Consider the following 19,436-nt stretch of genomic DNA (forward strand, 5'->3'; position numbering starts at 1 on the left):
AACGAACACTTTCCCACATTGGAAACTGCTGTTTGGACAATSTGCTGTTGCCACTGAGTAGGAAGAAGGAAGTGCCAGTATTTGTTAAAAGTAACTTCAAATTTCTTAGGTTCAAGGCACTTTTAGACTATTTAAGTCTAAAGTTTCATTTTTGATTCATGCCATAAAGCACATGAGTTCATGTATAAATTGTTTTGGATGGTGTAAATATGAGGTGATAGAATGTAGCTAATTTTATTTCTTCAGTACTTGTTCAGAAAGGCTTGACTCCTTTAATACTTTAGAGAAGGGAAATTAGCGAAGTTTCTGTTTTATCCTAGTCTCAGCCTGTAATGAAGAATAATTACTTTAACTGAAGCTTAGAAGAAAGGAGTAATTTGGTGTGCTAAAAGTGATTACCTACTTTTGCTTTCCCAAAATGCTACAGGAAAAAATCTTGATGGGAGAGCTATGGAGCAGCATAAAGCYTCCTTTAGGTCCCTGGTAAAACCTTATTTATATGATGTTGATTTACTAGTACTTTTCTCCAAGAGAATATTATAGTGCTGATTATTACTTGACTCTTGTAAATCAAGTAGTGTCACTCTTCATATACAAGTGTACATGAATATTACACGAGAACATTTCCTGCTGCCTAGTTTCAGTATTGATAAACATGTGTGAAACTAAAGTCATAAAAGGATAGAGTATAAATATTTCCGGCAGGAAAATGCCTTGGAAAAGCCTGAGCATCATGACCTCTGCTTATCTTAGATTTTCTTTTGCTTTTCTTCTCAATATAAAATGTTTCAGCATTTAGTTAGCCATWAAAAAAAAAAAAAWAAGCAGAGCTAATCTGAGTATAAAGATCAGAAAACAGGATTTGGCCTTGTCAGAAGCTTTAAATCTAATCAGCTTGCAGCTGTTGTACAGTCACGATGTAATTCTTGGGGGGGGGGAAATTCAATTAACAATTATATTTAGGAGACAGCTGGAGATAACGGTTATCAGTAGTATTATCATATATCCATCACGGGCTTTATCCTACACCCACATATGTCAAAGGCTCCACTTGACAGTCTCACATTATTATTTCAAATCAAAAAATCAAATCAACCACGGTTCAAATCAACCGTCAAAAATCTTTGACGGTTACAGAATCTGCTACCAAACTCAGTAGCTGATGATCCCTGGTGGAGAAGCCCTCCCTCATTTCACACCTGTACACTCTCTCTCAGCACAGCTAGCAAGGGGGTAAGGGAGCCAAAACATGGACTTTCTGCTCCTGCGCAGGTCTAAGCATCGGATCCCTCAGCCCGCACAGGGCTCTGATGGCTCCGGGAGGCTCCCTGGTTTCCTCACTCCCAGGCTGCTGCTATTGTCGCCTTTGGCAGTTTATGCACCGGTTCCTAAAGGTCCTCAGATACCGACTCCAAAGGATCGGCCATCTGACTGTGGAAAGCGCAGCCCCAGGGAGAAAGAGTCTATACCCTTTATTATCAGTTTATACCATTTATAATCAGTAGTTGAGCACGGACTTAGCTCACAGTGCTAATATAATGGATCTGAATACGTGATTTTAATTAAAATAAAGACTTGGGTACTCAATTCACTTTTGAGTTTCTCCAACAGGACAGGGGAAAGATGAACATTTCTATTATGATCTCTATGTAGGATCAGAGCAGTTTTACCAAAAGGCTCTTTAATAAACCACACAAAGTGGATTCTAAACACGAGTGGGAGCTGTGGCCTTTCCCCCAAARTGGTGCTGTTTGTTTAGGTGGCCGAAAAATGGTAGCTTGACTACAGCCACCCCAAGTTCTCCTGAGCCCGCCAAAGGTCATCTGGGGATCCCGCTGCTCCTTGTTTGACAGCACGAGGAGACAGAGTRGCCTCCCGCCAGAGCTTTAGCGCGCCCGGTGAGGGAAACGGCGCCCAAGAGGCGCTAAGCGCTCCTCGCGGCTGCCCCTTTCCCTCAGCGGAGCCGTTGGGCGCGACCGTTGGAGGCGGCCGTTAGCGCCCCGCCCCGCGCCGGAAGTGACTGCGCGCGCGGGGCGGCGGCCGTTCGTTCGCCCGCTCGGCTGTGTCGTCACCGCGCGCCGCTGCGCGACCCGCCGCTGGGCGACCCGCCGCGGGCCGGGCCGGGCCGGGTCGGGTCGGGTCGGGTCGGGACAGGAGCGGCGCAGCGCAGCGCAGCGGCCGCCATGGCGGCGGCGCCGCAGAAGGAGCTCGTGTACAACAAGCTGCTGCCGTACGGCGCCCGGCTGGAGGCGGAGGCGGCGCGCTTCCTCGCCGACATCAAGGGCAACCTGGCGCGGGCCGTGCAGCTGCAGGAGCTGTGGCCCGGCGGGCTCTTCTGGACGCGGAAGCTCTCCACGTGAGTGCGCGGCGGCCGTTACCTAACGGCTCTCCCCGCAGCGGACGGTGGCTCCTAACGGCCGCCTCTAACGGACGCAGCGAGCGCCCTGCGGTCGCCGCGCGGTCGCCCGGGGGCTCCGAGCGCTGCGGGCCGCCCCGCGGGGCCGCCTCTCGCGCAAGGCCGCGGGGCGCCGCGGCGTACGGAACGGGGACAAAGGTGGTTTCGTTTCCGAGGGCCCGGCCGTCGCCTCGGGAACTTTCTCGGTTCTGTGAGCCGAGAAGCGTGGTGTGCGTTATTCATTTCGTTTTAATTTCATTTTATTTTTTTAAGTCTATCCCTTCGCGTGCTTTCTCTCTCGCCCTTTTAACCCGCTTGCGGGAGGCCTTGTAAGATATTATCCCCGATAGCAACTTCTGTGGTAGCAGCATGAAGCCTTTGGCAGAGCGGGCTGGTTTGTGCCGCTGCGTGCCCAGCGCTGGAAGGATCCGCTCGGAGTTCGTTGATCTGTTAACAAAACCGGTGCTCTAGTTTAAAGCAGGAGGGAGGAATAAAAAGGTGCTCTCTCTTACCTGTGTTGTGGCTTAGGTGCGATTTGTGTTGGCTTAGGTGCGAGTGCTGCGAGGTGGATTTTTTKKTTTGTTTTGTTTTTTAAATTGGGATTGAACATACGGAATTCACCCAGTAGCACTAAGTGGAATGTGGAATTTCTTCAGCAAATTTTAAAAAAGTATGCTTTTATTTATTTTTAATATGACCTRTTCTCGCCAGTCTGGCACTGAAAATGGTGTCGTACAACAAGTGACTGCTGTAGGTTCTGTCAATGCACTGTTYAGACGAATGCCTTCTTTTTGATGAATGCTCTGTGCACCTTCATAACGACAGAATTGTGTTGGGAACAACTGAGTTCTTCACTTTTAGTTATGAAATGGACTGTGTATTTTTTTTTTTAAGTGCTGGGAATTTAATATATATCCAGCAGTCAAAAGTTTGGTTGATATACACACATTGAAATGTAAGTGACCTCAGGGTTGCCAAGAAGCATTCTTAGATAGAATTACATTGATGGTTGCGAAATGAGTCACATGTTCGCATTATGAGACAGTCTGAACCTGCTTGGACCCGGTTCAATTCTGTGTTTTTTTTCCTAGCCTTCTGCCTGCTCACACTATTTACAGTGATGCCTGTTGTTTCTGGACTTGTGGCAAAACTTCATATGCTAATTGATCTGGAATGAAGTGTAGCAGTTCTTAATAAGAGAAAGATCTACCTTAGGGTACCTTCTGAAGTTGGGTGGTTTGAAAAAGTGCAGGTATAGATTACAGTTAACCCACTAGTTGTTCTGTAAGCTGCAATTTCTGTTACCAGTTTTGGCTTCAGGGCAGTGAATTTTAGCCTGTTGAGAACGCTGCTGTGCTACCTTATGAATCATGAAAAGGACAGGATGCTCTAATTTGTGGTTTTCTACCTACCCTTTGAAGTTTATATTTACTGTGTTTTGCAACTTGTATGATGCCTCTTCATCCCAAGATTTTTTTGTGGCAYGTTCCGGTAATTGTGTGGCAGCAACACTGAATGTATTTGGTTGCAGGCAGGGAAGAAAGCTGTGAGGTTGTTTAAAAATAGCTGATATAGTTAGCATTGGAGATATCTTGCTTCCTTGGTTTAATTTAGCAAAAGAGCTTTGTGGGATAAAATATTATCCAAAAAAGAAAAAAAAAAAACCTTTCAAAACATAAGAACATGGTGTTCTAATTTGTCACACCTAAGTGAAATTATAATGACAGCAAAACTAGAGCTTTGTTGTCAGTTTTGAGTAGTTATCCACCTTTATAGGAAAATGTATGAATGAGTTGGGGGAGGGGGGGAAGTCGCACAGTGTATATACCCGTATAGTACTACCTCTTAAAGGTCTGCTACAGCTTTGTACAGCTGTGCATAGACTCCAGAGGTATAACGAATGAAAGTGAAAACGAATGAAAGTAGCTGTTACTATTTCATGATGACAGCTGAACCTGTTTGAACTGTTTCATGTCAAGAATTGAGTGGTGAAAGAAGGCTAAAACTGAGATTGATTAGATGTAATGCCATCGGATGACTTGCCTAGCTGTTCTTGTGTGTCTAACTTCTAGTGATATAAGTGGGGTCTGTGGTTGAAATGCACGTGTGTGATGAGAGAACTTCCTTTCCTGTAAAAACAGGAATAGGGCTTCTTAAGAAGCTTAGGACTTAGGACTTCTTGGAGAAGTGAAATTGCTTGCCTGGATATTTAGAATCTAAGTCTGTAGTAGTGTTCTTAAGAAGTCTGGTCTTCAGTACACCGAGACTCCTCCAACTCTGACCAGTAAAATCTGTACCTTGTAAAATGCTAATTCTATTGTAGTAGTGTAAGTCTGCCTCTCAGTTGTGTAATTTGCTACAGTGTGTGTGGTAAAACACTTTAGTTGCATCAGTTATTTGCATAAATGCACTTGCATCATATTCTTTCATGGTCCTCTACCTGCAGCTTAGACAGCTGTTTCATTTTCACCTTTTTACATTTTTCATAGCAAGTTTGAGCACAGATATTTATAGAGAATTAGTATAAAAACATTTGATTATTTCAGACCATCTGCCTCATTATTTGATGCAGTTGAGAGAATGGCTGAGGGTCTTTCTGCACTTTCTACTTCAAAAGACAAGGATTTAAGGGGAGATTTCTAACAGGGTGATACTTAAATATCCTACTGTGAGATATCAGAAAAATGTAGTTCAACTGTTTTAATGCAAAAAAAATACATCGACGATAAAACCTGTCCATGAAATTTCTGTAAAGTATTTCAGTTGCTATTGAATTATGAATCTGTTATTTACTTCTATTTCTTCCTATAAGAAAAACAAAATTTCTATCTGGATACATATGTGGGGGATATAATATCTGCATATATGGGATTTAAATAGTATTTTTGGTAATAGTTTTAAATGATAATCCTTTTTTTTGCATTCTGGAAAATAAAAATAAATGGCTAGGAATTTAGAAGAGTGATCTATTTGGCTTCGTAAGTGAGGGCAACCGTCAAGTGTAGCGCAAAAGCCCATCTTCTGGGACAATTTAGGGAACCTACTTCATGTGATAGTGTATTTCCTAAAAATAAGAAATTGCATTGTAATTGTAGAATGAAAGCTTGTTATGCTCAATGCTTTTAACAGTATAGAGTTGTAAACAGAATGTTGACTTCTTAGTGTTGTTGTGGGTGTTTTTTTTCTTTCTTTGCATAGCTGAACTCCAAATCAAAATTTAAATTTTTTAAATTAAATTTAATAACTTAAATAAATAATAAATAACTTTAAGTTTTCAAATAGGATCTTAATGAAATTTTATGTTCTTTCATGTAAGGAGTTTTAATATTTTCCATCAATTTGGTGTTTAGAAGTGAAATTAAAGTTTTCTATCAGTTGATATTTACTTTTTTTTTTTTTTTTGAAAAGTTGTTATTCCGCAACCAGGAGATGCTACTGAGAAGGGCTAAACCCAGTTCTTGCTACTTATTTATACGAGTGTGTATATACACATATATGTATGCATATAAATATATATGAAATATATAAATACATACAAGANATGTAAGGAGTTTTAATATTTTCCATCAATTTGGTGTTTAGAAGTGAAATTAAAGTTTTCTATGTTGATATTTACTTTTTTTTTTTTTTTTTTTGAAAAGTTGTTATTCCAGAACCAGGAGATGATACTGAGAAGGACTAAACCCAGTTCTTGCTACTTATTTATACGAGTGTGTATATACACATATATGTATGCATATAAATATATATGAAATATATAAATACATACAAGACCCAACATTTATATGGTGATCATGCATATATGTCATTAGCTACTAAGTATCCTTCAAGATGGATAAAATTCTGCCTGTAATCATGATGTCTTGTTCTATGCAAGTAAAACTGGACAATATTCTGAAAATATTGGAAGCTTCCTTTTGCTAGGGTTTTGTCATTGAATTTTGAGTAGAGTGGTATTAGCCCTTTGCTAGGAATAATTATTTGCTGCTTGTCATAATGTACAGCTGGTTTAAGGCAAATAAGTAAAGATTTAAAAAATTGGTGGTTCTTGTCTTTCAAGAAGACCTTCAGAGACATACTTCTTCCTTCACATTTCTACATTCAGTTTACAGTGTAGGATTTTGAAATACAGGGTGTTTTGCAACTTGGAAAAGTAGTGCGAGACCAGGCATTCTTCCTCTTACCAGAATAAGCATTAATGTGCCACTAGTCTTTGTTTAGCAATGAATTAATCCAGCCTCTGAAATCTTTATAAAAACAGTGGATAGGTTTCTCCAAAAATTATTTTATGGGAGCTCTTGTGTGTTTTGTCAAACAGCTACTTAGAAGACAGTGTTAGTATTGTTTCTCGTGAACCTGTCAGAATAGTTGGAGCAGAAAAAAAAAAAAAAGGTGTTCTTTCCAGATGAATAGTGATTTATAACTGTGCAGCATGTAAAATTCTGCACTGGGATCTTGCGTAGGTTTTGCTGGAGCAGGTGATTTTAAATTAAAATGTATTCCTTTTCTCCTTCTAAAMTTGACTACAGCACGTATTTCTTCCAAATTTAGTGCTGATAAAGCTACGTTTTCTTATAATAGTACTTAGGAGGGGTAACAATGGAGCATGCCACCAGTAAAGCTCAGTTACTAAATAAACTGCTTGGTCCTACTGCAAGATGTTAAATTTGGATTGTACTTGAAATTTCTTTTTTATTAGCTTATGACCTATGTCCTGTCTCCATAAATTTTGTGCAGCAGCTTAAAAGGACAAGATAAGAATTTGATAAAGCTGCTTGTGACAGTTCTCCCCTTTATAAGGAGAACAATTATTCAGATACAAAAAATACTAAACTTAATAGCTAGTACATTTGGAGGTAAATAACTGAGTTGAAAGAATGATGCCCTTTGTTTCATGATCTCTTGCGTGAGCGTTGCGTTATGTTGATTGTAGAATCTTGGGAGACAATAGATGGTCCTTGTTTCAGATCAGTTATYGAAAGTGATACTTTACCTCATCTGTCTGAACACAAATATTCTTGATAGGTATAGTTAACATACTTTTTATTTGTGATTTTAAAATTGGTTTTAATTTCATTAACTCAACTTGAATTAAAATCCTGTTTTCCTTTGGAAGAAACTTAAGACAAAGTGTAGTTTGAGAGAGTCTAATGCTAAACAGATGCGTTATCTGCTAGTTACCTGCTAACACTTGCCTATTCTTTCAGATTGGCCCTTTATAGATATGTTAAATATCTGTCCTTCCTGGCTTGCAAAAATAAAAAAAAATAAAGTGTAAGGATTATCCTTGTCTGCAAATCAGTGTTTCTTAAAAACCTTATTCTCATTTTTATGTCTCCTCTTCTTAGGAAGAAAACATACACACGTGTACGKATGTGTATATATACACACATACATGGGAGTGTATATATACACACATACATGGAAAATACTTGAGTTATAATAGAAAAAAGTTTTCTGCAATTTTATTAGGTAGTACTTCCTCTGCTAATTTCAGGAATTAGAATCCTTTTACTACAGAACTTTGTGTTCTTTKTAAGTCTTGGAAAGTAGGTTTAATTTTTGTCTCGTTTATTATCATTTAACAGCAAATCACGTAAGATCTGACTCAGGTGTATTATATCAAATGAGCATGCTTAAAAATATTGCTGATTTATCTCATGTTTTGTTTGTAGATACATCCGGCTATATGGGAGAAAATTCAGCAAAGAAGATCATGTGCTTTTTATTAAGCTCTTGTATGAGATGGTAACAATTCCAAAACTGGAGATCAGCATGATGCATGGATTTGCACGGCTGTTGATAAACCTGTTAAAGTAAGTACAGATTTCTGCTCCCTGCTGAAATTTTATTTTATTGCTTCATTCTCTTCATCTTGCTGTATAGTTTAGTATGTCCTGCTGCAGGTTACTTAATCTGTCCTTCACAGATGATTTGGTTAAAAAAGTTTGTCTTACATGAACGATTTGCTGTTACAGTTGAAAGTGAAAGCATATTGATTTTGTTTTTCCTTTTTTGGAAAGGAAAAAAATCAGAGAACCAAATGTTGAAACTCAGGTAGGAAGATTATGAGGACTGTTATACAATTTGTTAATATTTCATTTTACTTAGACTTTTCTTAAAGATCTTGTTAGCTTGTGTTCATGAAGAAGATCAGTGTCTGTCTTGCTTGAGTTTCCACTGGTTTGTGCCAAATACTGAAGATAAACATAGTTCACAGCAGTATTCCTATGTGTGGTATTTTGATATGAAGTGTGTCAGTACAAATATTTAATTCTAATGTGCTCATTATTTTATTAGGAAAAGAGAACTGCTTTCCAGGGAAGACTTAGAATTACCATGGAGACCACTTTATGAAATGTTGGAAAGGATATTGTACTCCAAAACAGAGCATCTTGGATTAAATTGGTTTCCTAAGTAAGTTTGCATTTTAAAATATTTGATTAGTTTTAAGTACCTACAGTGCTTGAAGGTTCACATGCAGGCTTGCTTTCAATATTTGAAGTTTGCATAGTGAAAACATCAATAATTAAGTRTGTACGTGTGCGTGTATATATATAATTTCATTTTCAGTAATTGTATGCAAGACCATATTGAATTGTGTATATTTTTCTGTCAGTGACCTACTTTCAGTGTAACATTTTTGTTTTTATTAATGTGATCCAGTATATTGAGTATATATACCGTAAAATGGGTATCTTGGCCAACTTGCTTTGGGGGTAATAAGCCACAGTTTAACAAATTTCAGTTATATGCAGGCCAAATGCCTTCAGTTTTATTATGAGACGTGGGGGGGAAAAATGGTACTGTTATTAAAAATGTGTGTTCTAGTTCCTAGTACAATTCTTTTCAGAGTGAGTATATAGTATGGACTAATCCATTTCCTAGAATGGATTTCCTAAGARTCCTAGAAATGTTCTACTTTTAAGAAAGCTAGTTTTTGTTTTTCATTTTCTTCTACTGACCTTTTGTCAAATTTCTGAAGTCGTAATTCCTATAATAATTAAAATTAGAGGGAGGCTCTATCCTGTGAATTTTAATTACAAAAGGTAACAAACGATCTGTTAAATTTGCTTGAATTAAAACTTAAATTCTCATGCTTAATTTGTCACGATAGAAAACTTGTTTTCTGGCCAGGAATATTTGAGTGTAGTGCTTGGATCATTTTACTGAGATCGTATTTTTGATGTATGGCATTTGCTTTTAACTCATTAGGAAGTATTTCGTGCTGAGTTTGTCTCAAGGCTACAGATCTGGAGAAAAGAAAGGCTAGTAGTGCAGTTTAGTGAAATAGAACAGTTTTGTTAATTGTAGATGTTATGTGTACGTGAAAATACAAAGGAGCGGAGCCTGTTCTAGTTGGTTTATTTTGTATGTTTGCCAGTGCCTGCTGAAACTGCAGACTTTGCCCWGTGGTATTGACTAGTCACTTGCCATATACTGTGTGAGAAACTTGCTTAGTGGGGAGGAGACTTTGCCAAGAGGGAAAAGAAAGTTAAACTGGGAGGAAGGTAAGAGGGGTGATGGCTTGTCTGAAATGTTAATCTTTTATGAACTGTATTTAGGATTCAGACACTCCATCTTAATATGCAGTGCGATTTGTTCTCATACAGTGTTTTTTTTTCTTCTTTATTTTAAATTCAATTTTGTGGGGTACCTTTTTTAATACCAAGTGATATTTTAATAACAGATTTGTAACTGTTTAATTATTATATGTTTAAATTTTTTCTCTTTTTTTTTTTTAATTCAGTTCATATCGACCAGGCTTGTCTTCAACTAAAACATTTGTGCTTAATGTATTACATAGGTGGTAAGAATGACTTTTTTTGGTTCAGCTCTGGCCGATGTGTAATCTTCTGCATGTTCTGTTAGACTGTAACACTTGTCACACAGGTGTAACTTTCTGCATACATAATTGTTTTGGAAAACCAATGTTAACATTACACCACTGTTATGAGAATGTCGCACTGTATGTAAACCTTTCTAATTGGGGAACAAAATACTGTGTGTGTGTGTGAAGTGGCTGATAAAGTGGCTATATGCTAACTAATTTAACCAGCATATATATTTCAAGGGTTGAATGAAAGGTAGATTTTGCATTTGAGTAGTTACTACATCTGAAAATGGATAAAAGTGGTATTCGTGTAGGAGTGTGTGTGTCACTGAATAAGTTTACCTTACTATTAAAAATGATGAAATCATGGAAAGTGCTTTAGCAATGAGGTAGTACATTCTGGAAAATGTACTAAGGTCCAACATTCTAGGAGTAAAATGTGAAAAAAAATTAATGTCCTAGTAGTTCACAGAATTTTTTCACTGGAAAATATCCTGGAAGATCTGTGGGGTTTGTATGTATGAATCCAGAAATAGTTTAGTTTGGCAACAAGCAGAACTGAAGTAGTTTTCAGGGAGAAATTTTGGCATATTTTGAAGGAAGAAAACTTTAGATGTAGTAATGTAGTAAAGGATTTGGGTTTTTTGGATATGTTATGCTCTTGAGAACAACTTCCTATGTGAAACGGTAGCTAACACCTGTGTGTCATTTTTCATTGTCTTTAAGTTCTTGTAGTGTAGTGTCTGTTGCAGGGCTACTATGTTGCTTAAGGCAAAAATTGATCATAAAAAGTGGAAATAATGCATTTACTGTTTTTTGATAATGTAAGAGCACTATCAGTTTACATATTAATTTTTTTAACCCAACTATGTTCCCCTGAAAATCAGGAGGAAAATAGATGGATGTGCAAGCTAATGTGATTGTGTCCTTTCTACCTGAAGAAAAGTAATGTATCATCAAAACAATGACCATTTGGGATGAGAAATAATTTATTTTAGCTCATTAAATAAGCTCTTTGTTTCAGTAACTGATAGGGAGTAACCTTTCAGTATAAGTTTGTATTTGTTGTATCTCTATTGCACAGTTTTCAACAGCTTTTATCAATACTGGGTCAGCGCTAAATACTTCCATGAAGATGGGACAACAAGCTATTGTAGTCTCTTCACCAGTATGACTTGCATATTTGATTGCTTTCTGTAGTACTATTTTAAATTTTTGCTAAATTTAGTGGAAGAATAACATACCGAAACTTACTAGCATGGTGGTTTTAGGTATTTTCAACCTATCTGTAGCAATAGGTATAAAAAGAGTTTAAGCAAAGGTGAGGAGAAGCTGCTACTTGAAGGTTTTGAGGCTTTTTTAAAACTTTTGTTTCAAGTGGATGAGGAAAGCAGCAGCCAGTCACCTCTTGTTCTCCCCAGATGTGTTGTTCTGTTCTTTTCTAACAGTTATAATCCTCCGATCTTACTAGATATCCTCTATAGTTGGCTTGTGGTTTAACCAGAAAGCCAAATGTTTCCTTGCATGGAAACTTGCATCTGCTGCATTTTATTGTTGTTTTGGTGGTATGTGTGTTGGTTGGCTTCCCCTCTGCCCTCCCTCCTCCTTTTTAGTTTCTATGGTAAATCTGTGGCCAGAGAATGGAAGGGAAAAGCCCTTCCAGTGTTCTTCCTTCTCTTCCTTCCTCGTCTTTTACTCACCAGTACTGATATCTCATTGAAAGCTTGTGAGCTTGAAAGATTTGATCTTCAGCATCAATGCTACCTTAAACTTCCTCTGTTCTTATTCTCCTTTGTAATATGTACGTGGAATATAGGAGTCTATTTTGTTGTTGTTGTTCTACCACACAATTCTTTCATGTTGATCCCTAATGCTCTTGAGGATTTTTTTTTTTCTGTTTTGTCCTTGATCTGTTATGGAAGCAGCAGCTATATAATATATAACTTCTTCCTGGATTAAATACTATTATCTGAATTATTAGATCTTGCTGAGCTTATTGGAATTTGATCTTGCTTTTGTTTATATTGAGTGCTTGGCTGTTCCTGCTCTTCCTTGAAGTTATTGTAAGTTGTCAGTAAGCTCTGAATTTTCCTTCTGGGAGAAGTTGCAGATTTGCATTTGTCCATATCAGATAAAATTTGCAGCACCTGGGCCATGTGCTCGAGGTGTCCCTGCCTGAGCAGAGGAGTTGCACTAGATGATCTCTAGAGGTCCCTTCCAACCTCAACCTTTCTGCGATTCTGTGGTTTTTGTGAACTACTTCTAGAGCACTGCTTATCCAGAAGTAGTGTTATAGGCCATTGAATTTGGCTGGCTTGTACTGACTGTTGAGATGGTGTTGAGGAAATGATTGKTTTTTTTTATGTGTGTGTGTTTTCCTTTCAAAGTGGTCTTTAGAAATAGTGGTTTATCCATTTCATATTTTTCTTGGCTTGTGTGGGACTACAGAGAGTGTAGTGCATGCATGTGTCTAGAAATAATTGTCCTAAATTGATCTCTTATCATGAAGATGATCAATCAGTATCATCTTCCTTTCAATAAAAATAGCATTTCTGTATCTGATGATGATCTGTTTTTTGATGTTGCTTTTTGTTGTTGTTCTTAAGAGTACAGGAAATATATCTAAAAGATCAAGGAAATTCTCTTGTGAACATTTTTATTCAGGGAATAGTATTGGTATAGTATCTCAATCTGTCTCCTGTGAAATTCCTGTTAAAATGATTGTAGAAGACAGTCACTGTTAATTTAAGTAATGTTCCTATCTGTAGTTGGGAAACTTAAATCAGCTGCTTAGGTGGGGGAGAAGTCATTAACTATTGGCTTGCTGCTCTTTCTTCTAGAAACCATGGAAAAAAAACAAGTAGAAAAGAACAGATTTAGAATTTGGAATATAGTAAMTTTTGAAGTTTAATTGCCCATATTGATTTATGGGCTTCATAAATATTTATAAGAAATTCTTTTTATTGTGTTTTCAGCATGCACAAAAATGTTACTTTTGTTGGTTAATAGTCAAAAGAATGCAGGGCATTATGTAAGTAATGATATTTCTTTGCTGTAGCTAAAAACACAGTTCGTAGAAGTAGTATATAAAGAAATAAGACATAAAAGGTAGAATCAGGAATTTATGAGGTTTTTTTAGTGCTTGTGATTAGGTCTGTGTGGAAGAGGATTAGCATATGCATGTACACAGAGGACATCTAATTGCATCTATGTTAGATTCTTGAGAAAAATCAGCAAGTGAATGCTTTTTATGCCATTCTTAATACATGGTAACATTCCTAATGGTTTGTTTTGTGTTTCAGTTCTGTAGAAAGTGTTCTAAAAACACTAGTGAAGAGCTGCCGACCGTAAGTATTTGTTTTTTGGCTTCCTGAATTTTTATACCCTTCTCTCCCTTCTTAAAGTAATATTAAAAAGTTATCTTAATAAAGTCAGAATCCTGCTWGTCGCTTGTTTAGTGTTGCATCCACGTGCTTTTCTTTAGCACTTTCCTGGGAGTGGACAGGTGTTTCTGGTCTACTGCCATTGCCTACTGCAGATCTGTATGGTCAGGTTCATAGGCTACTTAAAATGAAATGACAGCCATGTGCCATGCTGTAATGTTTAAATAAAGCACATATGTTTTGTGTACAGCCTCTTCTTTATAGTCTTGACTAAAAAACTGTTAAAAGCCAGCTAAGCAGTTAAAAAGCCTGTATTTCACTAAGAAGGCTTATTCCMTTTAATTTTTTTGTATTCTATTCTATTAATCGCTCAGAATGTGTATACCTGTGCCACTCTTGCTCTCTGCACTAACTGACTTTAGCAGCTTAGATACTGCAGAGAGGCAGGGAAGAGGCTGGTTCTCCTTTGTCTGCTCTTCATATAGCCATTTATAATTACTGTCTGCTTTCATGGAGGTAGTCAGCTCACGTACCAATGTGTTACCGTATTGAGCATTCCAGTAGCAGATTTTATTCTAAGCACAGTGCAGGTTAATATGATGAACATTAGCATAAAGATGCTTTATTCTCCAAATAGGCAATGTTTGTTTGTTTCATGTTTGTTTAGCTAAATAAACCTAGTTTTTGTTATTTTTATTATGAATGAAAAAGTCACTGAAAAAAGTGTGTTTTTTTTTGTTTGATTTTACGAAAATGTGACACTTATGAAAATGTTGCCTAGAGGTTGAGATACTGATAACACGACTGTCAATTCATGGTGTTTCAACTACAGTAGTTAAATTGTTTAAATACCTATATTTGGTATGCATCTTAAACTGCATTGCATTGATAAGTATTTTCTTGTAAAATAAATAATAATTTCATACTCCTGGTAGTCTTTAATTATACTCTTCATGCTTTAAGTAATCATGAATTATCTTGCACCAAATGTGAATAATAGGTACCTTGACCAGYCTTCACATTATGATGATCTTGCATCTTTTCTGGTCTTTTTTCAGTTCAATAAGATAAGGATCTTGTTAAGTTTTTGTTTGTACAATGATGCACAATGGTGTCCTTAGGTTAACTTTTTGTGAAGACTRTAGAGGTGTGGAATACTGGTCTATCTTATTTTATTGTTCCACAGTAACAGTCCTCCTGTAAAACTTGACATTTATGACAAATTAATTCATGTAGAGTTTTCAGTTCATATAGAGTTTCATGGGAAGAACACCATGTTTAAAGCTAAATTGCATGTGTTCAACACTTCCATTTTTTTTCAGATATTTTCCAGAAGATGCCACTGAGGAGATGCTAGATGAATGGCGTCCTTTAATGTGTCCATTTGATGTTACCATGCAAAAGGCCATCACCTACTTTGAGTTATTTCTACCTACTACCCTTCCTCCAGACCTTCATCATAAAGGTTTCAAGTGAGTATAATTGAATATCTAGTCTTATAGTATTTTTTTTGCGCTAATAAAAAGGACTCAGTTAATATTCTAGCTCTTTTATGTATGTTTATCTTGCATTCATGTCTTCATGGAATTTGATATTTGAAAGCAGTAGCAATGAAAATGTGATTGCACTAAAGTGTTGGGTTTTTTTTTTTTTAACCTCTAACCTTGAATGAAATCAGAATAGAAGCTAATGAATGAAATCAGAATAGAAGCAGTTTTAACTATTGGATGATAGAAGCAGATAGAAGCATTTTTAAGCTAGGAGGTGATTTGTTCTCATGTGACTTAACTGTATTAAGATGACAATGTGTAATGAGAAAATCATGACGCTGAAATAGTTAAGGAAACTTTTTGCAGTGTTTGTGTGGAAGGGGGAAATAACAAAGAATAAAAGATAAAGAAATCTAGGACTGGACTTGTAGTCAAAGTTGAGGGCAGGGAGGGTATTACCAGAGAAGAAAGGTGTCTCACGATTGTTCTTGATGTTTGTTTTATATTTTGTTTTGTTTTGTTTTTTGTGTGTGTTGTTGTTAGGTTTTTTTTTTTTCCCCCCCCTGCTTGAGTGAATTGGGGATGGGATGGGATCATGGGAGTGAATTACTGAGACCACCTAGAAGAGTAAAGAGTTTGTGTTTGTGGAGGAGTTGTCTTTATAATACTGAAGTTACTTTCATTCTGTTCTCTTGCAGGCTTTGGTTTGATGAATTTATAGGCCTTTGGGTGTCAGTTCAAAATCTTCCACAATGGGAAGGGGTAAGTATTTACTTTTTGTCTAGAACAGAGAAGAAACATTTAAATATTTRTACAGTATGCTTTGCACAGATGTGGAGCATCTAATAAAAACAGTGACACAACCTTTTTATGCTTATGTAATGTGAGAAGGRATAGTTGATAATTTTATGTTTTTTAGCAAGCAGTTACTGTCTTGGTATATAAGGCAGCATTGTGCGTGGTGAGCATTGTTTAATTGCTTACTCAGGCAGCTTTCCCTTTCCAGCCTTGGAAATGCTGGCGTTTTCCACATGGCTGTTAATGCCAATGGTGATGCAAAGTGCTGTTGGGATTGCTATGATTAGAGATGTGTAAAACTCCATCATTGTAATATACCACCTTCTTAATAATCCCTAATTTTGAGTAGTGATGTGGTATCTTTCTTTGAATAGTGGCCTGTGATGATATTCCCTTTGTGTATGTTTCTCCTGTTATGACAGATGCTTCATTTCTGTCTGTCTTTTCCTCATTTGTAGAAACTTCATTTTGGTATTGCTTTCCACAGTCTAAATGCCTACGCATAAAACACAAAGTAGTTCCACCTTTCTGATACCTTCCAGCCATTTCCTTAAGAGTTAATGTGCCAACTGCAGATGCCTTCCTCCCATGGAACCTTGTTTGCATCGCTTGAATGTGTGTCTTGAATTTGCATTCTTAGCTATCACGTGTAGATAATGCCTCCATGCTTGTTCTTATCTCTGTTCCCAAAACTCTTGTTCTCTGTGGCTTCTTTGAAAGTGGTCTTCTATTTATGTGCTGCCCTGTCAGTTGAATCCCTTCATTTAATCCATAGGCTACCTGCGTGGTAAGGACACGTGTAGAGCAGATGCCTTTCCTGCTGCTGCTTCGAATCTTGCATCTGTGATAGTATAAAATGCCAAAAAGCCTTTGAGGTAGGCAGTGGTAGTGGCTTCATATCCAAACTGGCAGACTAAAAGCCATCTTAATTACAGATATTAAGTGCTCCCATAAGAAGTGTTTTTAAGGACTCTTATTTTGAGCATAAAACTTCCAATGTGGTTTCATCTTGATCTCTGCCCTGACTGTAGTGCCCTGACTGCAGTGYGATGTTGTTGCCTCTCCATTTCGCATACAGTAGGTGCTGCACTCTGTGGCCTAAAATAGCAGTGGACAAGATCTCTCAAGCAAAACTCTTCAATGTTTATCTGTGTGACTTTTTGATTGTCTCATACAATGAGGTGTAAGCTTGAAAAATAGAATAAAGCTCGTTCTGAAGACAACGACATCAACAGCTTAGGTGCAATTGATGTCAGCTGGACAATTCCTTGGCTCTACTGCAGTGAAACTTGGTAAATTACCAGGCTTTTTCTGGACTCAGTATGACCATAAGCTCACTGACCATCTGTCTCTTTTTTCATTAATSTCCTGTCTTTATATTCAAGGACAATGACTTGATGTCTTTGAAGAGAGCAGGTTTCCACAGTAATATTGAGTGCCACCTTTGTGGCACAYGCAGTCTCTGGGTGTCTGGCAACTTTTTCATGGAAAGGCTTGTGCTTAGGTCCTTCTGATTTGAATCATGTTTCACCACAGTGTTTTGACAAACCATTGATGCTTGTCTGGAGTTGAACACAGATGATTTCTAAGTTTTACTTTTATTTAGGATTGTCTGTAGCTACTTCAGCATCTTTCTGGTGTTTACCCAAAAAAGCACAGTTGTACCTACTTTTTTCTGTCAGAGAGATGACAGCCTGAATGTTTAGTATTATTTGGCTTGCTCCTGTCAACTGCTYTATTCAACATTTTCATGAGTGAGCAGCTGTCTGATATTTATTGCTCTTCCGCTGATTTCTCAGTTTGCTGAGAAGGCACAAACTTCGTTTTCCACGGTGCTCTTACTTAATTTCCTCTGCTGAGCTGTCCATCTAATAGGGACAGGCTTGCTCATTTCATCAAGCTTGGATGCAGATAATATTAGACACGTGAGTCCTGACTGTGCAATTCAATTTAAGCCTCTAGTACCTGGCAAAGATTTTTCTCSGCTGCTTTTGGCAGGAATTGGACTCACTGTTTGAAGAGAAACTAGAATCAATTCGTTTGAGGTGCATGGCATGGATTTTTCAGTGGATATGTTCTAGTGTCAAACAACGGTAGATAAAGAACTGTGACTTAYAGTATTATAACACTTGTCTACAGGCTGTGGCAGATGTGATAGTCCTGAACTTAGTCTATGTTTTTTTACAAAAGCTATTGTAYCCATCAGACTGAGAGGTGAACTGTGCTTTAAATCTCTTAGCCTCAATTACAATAGATTTCTAATTGGGCAGGATTGGTTTAAGCCCTTCCTTCTGGCTTAACCATAACTCCAAGGTACTGTTAGAAGCAGTGAGGCTTTTTGAACACCTGATGCATATTTTTATATTTGGAAGAGCTCATTAAAAGGGCACTGGCCTGCATCAGGAGGAGCATTGCCAGCAGGTCAAGGGAGGTGATTCTGCCCCTCTGCTCAGCTCTGGTGAGGCCGCAACTGGAATACTGTGTGCAGTTCTGGGCACCCCAGTATAAGAGGGACATGGAGCTCCTAGAGAGGATCCAGCGGAGARCAACAAAGATGATTAAGGGAACRGAACATCTCTTGTATGAGGAGTGARYTGGGCCTGTTTTCTCTGGAGAAGAGAACGCTGAGAGGGGATATGATTAACATGTATAAGTTCATGAAGGGAGAATGCAGGGAAGAAGAGGACGAGTCATTGGTGGCCAGTGATAGGACAAGGGGTAATGGCCATAAGCTGGAGCACAGGAAGTTCCATCTCCAGGTGAGGAGGAACTTCTTTACTGTGAGGGTGACAGTGCCYTGGAACAGGCTGCCCAGGGAGGTTGTGGAGTCTCCTTCTCTGGAGGTCTTCCAAACCCGCCTGGATGCCACCCTGTGCCACATGYTCTAGGTGTGCCCGCTTGAGTGGGAAGGTTGGACTAGATGATCTCTAGAGGTCCCTTCTAACCTTGAATATTCTGGGATTCTGTGATTTCCTTCCCCTTCTTCCTGCCTCCRCAGTCAGAATATCATAGTGACACTTCATTTCCTCCTTTGATCTTAGTGTCTCCTCAGAACATCTTCCAGGCCTGTTTTGGACTTACGTAACTGGTCCCTCTGGCTGTCTCCTAATTCTCTGTAGATGGATAATACTGCCATGCTCAGTAACAGATAATGCCTGAGAGACAAGCCATAGGTGTTTGTAAACTAACCCCTATAAGCATGAAAGCATTCAGGTCCAGCAGGTCTGCTTCCTGGAAATATGGTGGTTCCTGCAGAAGCTAGATAGTTGAATTTGTTCAATGTTTCTGTGTAACTGCCTTATCAGCCCCTTCTTTCATTCAGTTCAGCTGAGATAACTTCGTTGGTAACTTCAGTCGCATGGACTTATAATCATTCCATCTCAGAGTGCTGTTGGATGTGTGTTGTCTAATCTAGATTTTTTTTTTTAGTTTGCCAGATAAAGTGAGCAAAGTGGGCTCCTTCCCATGCCAGGAGATGGTTTGTCTTGGGATAACTTTTTTTTTTTCCACTCTGTTCCCTGACCTCATGCCTTGTA

At 38.1% G+C, this 19,436-nt stretch overlaps 1 protein-coding gene across 2 annotated transcripts in view; it reads left to right on the top strand.

Moving 5' to 3' along the window:
- Positions 1–2,244: 2,244 nt before the first annotated feature.
- PSME4 (proteasome activator subunit 4) overlaps positions 2,245–19,436 on the top strand; it is a 51,713-nt gene continuing 34,521 nt past the window's right edge. For both annotated transcript variants that reach the window (XM_026033783.1, XM_026033782.1), the window contains exons 1-6: positions 2,245–2,356; positions 8,071–8,211; positions 8,696–8,812; positions 13,532–13,576; positions 14,935–15,084; positions 15,801–15,864. In XM_026033783.1, the coding sequence (XP_025889568.1) occupies positions 8,141–8,211; positions 8,696–8,812; positions 13,532–13,576; positions 14,935–15,084; positions 15,801–15,864 (447 nt within the window). In that variant the 5' untranslated portion in view covers positions 2,245–2,356; positions 8,071–8,140. The remainder of the gene's footprint in view (positions 2,357–8,070; positions 8,212–8,695; positions 8,813–13,531; positions 13,577–14,934; positions 15,085–15,800; positions 15,865–19,436) is intronic.

Source organism: Nothoprocta perdicaria, unplaced genomic scaffold (assembly GCF_003342845.1).
Source record: "Nothoprocta perdicaria isolate Ctin4 unplaced genomic scaffold, notPer1 scaffold_133, whole genome shotgun sequence".
NCBI lineage: Eukaryota > Metazoa > Chordata > Aves > Tinamiformes > Tinamidae > Nothoprocta > Nothoprocta perdicaria.